The 3,804-nt window shown below is 44.4% G+C and overlaps 1 protein-coding gene across 1 annotated transcript; it reads right to left on the bottom strand.

The window, feature by feature from the left end:
- LOC136351590 (uncharacterized) lies at positions 1-3,054 on the bottom strand. The gene is made up of 5 exons (XM_066303772.1): positions 2,400-3,054; positions 1,893-1,988; positions 1,719-1,799; positions 1,481-1,622; positions 1-577 (listed from the first exon to the last, which is right to left on the bottom strand). The coding sequence occupies exons 1-5, from the start codon at positions 3,052-3,054 to the stop codon at positions 1-3; spliced, it is 1,551 nt and encodes a 516-aa protein (XP_066159869.1).
- Between the last annotated feature and the right edge of the window lie 750 nt (positions 3,055-3,804).

Genomic DNA, 3,804 nt, shown 5'->3' on the forward strand with positions numbered 1-3,804 from the left:
TCAATAAATTTTGACAATTTTGGAAACACCATCCTTCCACGCGGACGAAAATAGATCTTCGTCAAGGCATGTATCAACTTCCTTGATCCGGTTAGGAAAATCTGTGAACAAAGGGACGTCGTCGTATTGGTTGTAATCTGACGCGTCTTCAATGCTATCAATGCCAACGATGTTTTGCTTTCCCGGTACAACAATGGCCATCTTATCGTCGAAAGGGTCAATGACATAGAAAACCTGAGCAACCCGCTCAGCAAGAACCCACGGATCATCCTTGTGTCCTAGCTTGCTACGTCCCACAACCGTTAGGCCATAGTCATCGATGAATACGCCTGTTGTGTCTCTGACCCATTGGCATCGTAGCACCGGGATCAATATGTTAAGGCCATAGTCCAGCTCCCAAATGTCTTGTATGATCCTGTAGTAAGACTTCTTCTCACCTGATGCATCAAACGCCTCCACCCGAACTCCGTTGTTCTGAGCTGCGCTTTTCCTGTCCTTGAACATCGTGTAAAATCTATATCCGCCGATGTCGTACCCTTGCCATGAGGTCACAAGGCTAGTTGGGCCATTTGCTAGCCTGCACAAAGTTTTTTCCTCCAGCGAATCACCCAACGACAGATCTTTCTCCTTCAACCATTCAGGAAATTTCCGTTTCTGTTCTTTAAAAATCCAAATGTCCGTTCTTCTAGGGTTGCTGGCTCTTATCTCGTTCATGTGTTCCTGAATGTACGGCTCTAAGATGGCGAGTTGTAGCAAAACACTGCTATGTGCTTCCGCTACATCTTTGAAGCCTCATCGTAGAACCTTTTCTTGCCTACGATCCCCGTCCCAGCTAACCGGCCCTCGTGTGAAAGGGGGGTCACACCGATGGGTTCGGCGTCCTTCATGTAATCTATGCAGCATTCGACCACCTCCTCAGTTGTGTACCTCTCTATCATTGATCCTTCCGGATGAGCTCGGTTACGGACATACCCTTTCAGCACGGACATGTACCTCTCGTACGCCCACATCTAGTGTAGGTATAGTGGACCAATCTCGATAATCTGAGATACGATGTGGACAATAAGATGCTCCATCATGTTAAAGTAAGCTGGGGGGAAAACATCTCAAGCTGGCACGCTGTCTCGATTTCAAAAGTTTGAAGGGGGCCTAACTCTTCAGGATAAAAAACCTTCTGTGATACTCGATTGAAAAAGTAGCACAACTTTGTTATCACTAACCGAGTGTGAACTGGCTTGACCGCTCTTATGGCAATGGGTAGGAAGACTGGTAACATCTTGTGACAATCATGAGCATTGTACCCAGAGATGGTCAATCTTTAAAAGATACGAGTTTTCTAACGTTCGCTGAGAAACCGGTCGGGACTTTCACACTATGCAAGCATCTACATAAAGATTTTTTCTCGTCAGGTGTTAGTGAATAGCAAGCCGGAGGAATTTCGATCTTCCCATTTGGCAGTTCTTTTGGGTGAAGCTCATGCCTTATGTCCAAATTGACGAGGTCGGTCCGGGACTTGAACCTATCTTTCGTCTTACTCGGGATGTCCAGTAAAGTGCCAATGGTGCTATCAAACACATTCTTCTCAAGGTGCATTACGTCGATGGCATGCCCAACCTCCAGGTCTTTCCAGTAATCAAGATACCTGAAAAAAATTGAGTGCTTCTTGAAGGACTGGTTACTTTCCTCTACAGGTGCATCAGTTGTATCCTAATCCGTACGTTTCTTCCTCTTGACGGGCTTCTTCTTTGGCTTGCCGAATACAACCTTAATGTTCTTTGTCAACTCGAAGATAGAATGACCTGTACGTGTTTCAGGAGCTAGAAAGTTCTCTACTGTATTGTCGAATAATCTGGCTTTCGCACGCCACCTATGCCTCTGAGGTAAGAACCGACAATGACGCATGTAAACACCCTTGCTTGGAGAGGTGAGGTACTTGTACGACGTCTTGTCGATACTTATGAGGCATCCGAACTTCCCCTTAAACTGGCCTGAGAGCGAAAAGTTTGCCGGTAAGTCATTGATCGTAACGAATATGATGGCATGCAGAGTGAAATGTTCCCTACGGTACTCGTCCCACATTCGTAACCCTTCCTCCCATAGTTCTTGCATGTCCTCCATCAATGGTTCCAAAAACACATCTATGTTAATCCCAGGCTGTCTTGGACCTTGTATAAGGATAGACAAAAGAATGTACTTTCGCTTCTGGCAAATCCATGTAGGCAAGTTGTACATCGTTAGAAGAACTGGCCAGGTGCTGTGTGTGCCACTTAGGTCACCAAACAGGTTCATTCCGTCCGTGCTCAATGCAAACCTGACATTTCTCGGGTCCTTTGCAAATTCCGGGTGTAGTGCATCAAAGTTTTTCCACTGTCGAGCATCAGCGGGGTGTCGGATCTTACCGTCAATTTTCCTACCTTCTTGGTGCCATCTCATCAACTCGGCGTCGTCTCGGTTGGAATATAGCCGCTTCAAGCGATCTTTAACTGGCAGGTACCACATCACCATCCTAGGAATCTTTTTGTTCTCATCCACCGGTGCATCATCTTTGTCGACCACCTCTCCATCGGAGGCTCCGTTGCCAGTCTTGTACCGACTCGTCCCACATGTTGGGCAAGAGTCTAAATCCGCGAATTCCTTGCGGTACAGTATGCAATGATTTTCACATGCATGCATCTTCTGAACACCTAGAGACAATGGACATATCAATTTCTTCGCTTGATATGTGTTCGTCGGTAGCAGGTTCGGCTTAGGAAGCATTACTCTCAAAAGATCCATCAAATCATTGAACCTCGTGTCCGACCATCCATGTCTGGCCTTCAATCTGAGAAGTTCGAGCACCGAGCGCAGGACTGAATAGTCCTTGTCGCATCCTTTGGCTTCGTCGTACAAAAGCTCCTTCGCTGCTTTTTCCAACGCTTCCCAATTGTCCAACCCTCGTCTTGTACCAGTTAGGACCTCTGGTTCAACGTGCCGCAACATATCTTCCAGATCGAAATCAATACCTTCATTCTCTATACCTGAGCCACTGTATTCCGGGATGTTTCCCTGAGACATGTCTTCGATTATAAAATTTTCTGCATCATCAAAACAGAAATCATCTAACTCTTCGTTACGACCACCGGCTTCCCCATGAAAAGTCCATATCTCGTATCCCTTCTTAAATCCTCGTTCTACGATGTGCGACAATACTTCATTCGGATCTTGCAGCAAGATCTCGTTCTTACAAACTTTGCATGGGCAAAAAATGCTCCTCAAATTCTCCCTCGCAGCATGTGCCTTTGCGAGCTCAACAAATTTGGCTGCTTCCTTCAAGAACGTTGGATGAGCTCTTTTCATGTTGTACATCCATGTCCGATCCATGACCTACAATAAAGCTTGCCATTAATACATCCATGCCCGATTCAAACACGAATGTATTTAAATTGGAGGGAACTAATCACGTAGTAATTTAAAGTTGAACGGACTATTTAAACAGCTGCACATCAATTTTAAGCATTAATAGAATATTGTCTATCCATTTCTGAAAAATAAAAATATTCGTCCTTTTTCATCCGAATGAAAATAAACTTAATAGAGGCAGACCCAACGTTTCAATTTAGGTGCTAATTACTTTTATAAACATGTAAAAGATTGCAATATGTATTTGCTTAAAAAATAAAAAAACAAAAAGGTGCCTACACTATTCCATTTATAAAAGTGCAAGTTTCTTCGTATTCCACCGATGAAAACTGAAAAAAATGGAAGCAAATGAAGGAGGAGAACGAGCTCTACACCTTTTATATGGAACCCAATCAAAGATTTGAG

Source organism: Oryza sativa, chromosome 8 (assembly GCF_034140825.1).
Source record: "Oryza sativa Japonica Group chromosome 8, ASM3414082v1".
Taxonomy (NCBI): Eukaryota; Viridiplantae; Streptophyta; class Magnoliopsida; order Poales; family Poaceae; genus Oryza; species Oryza sativa.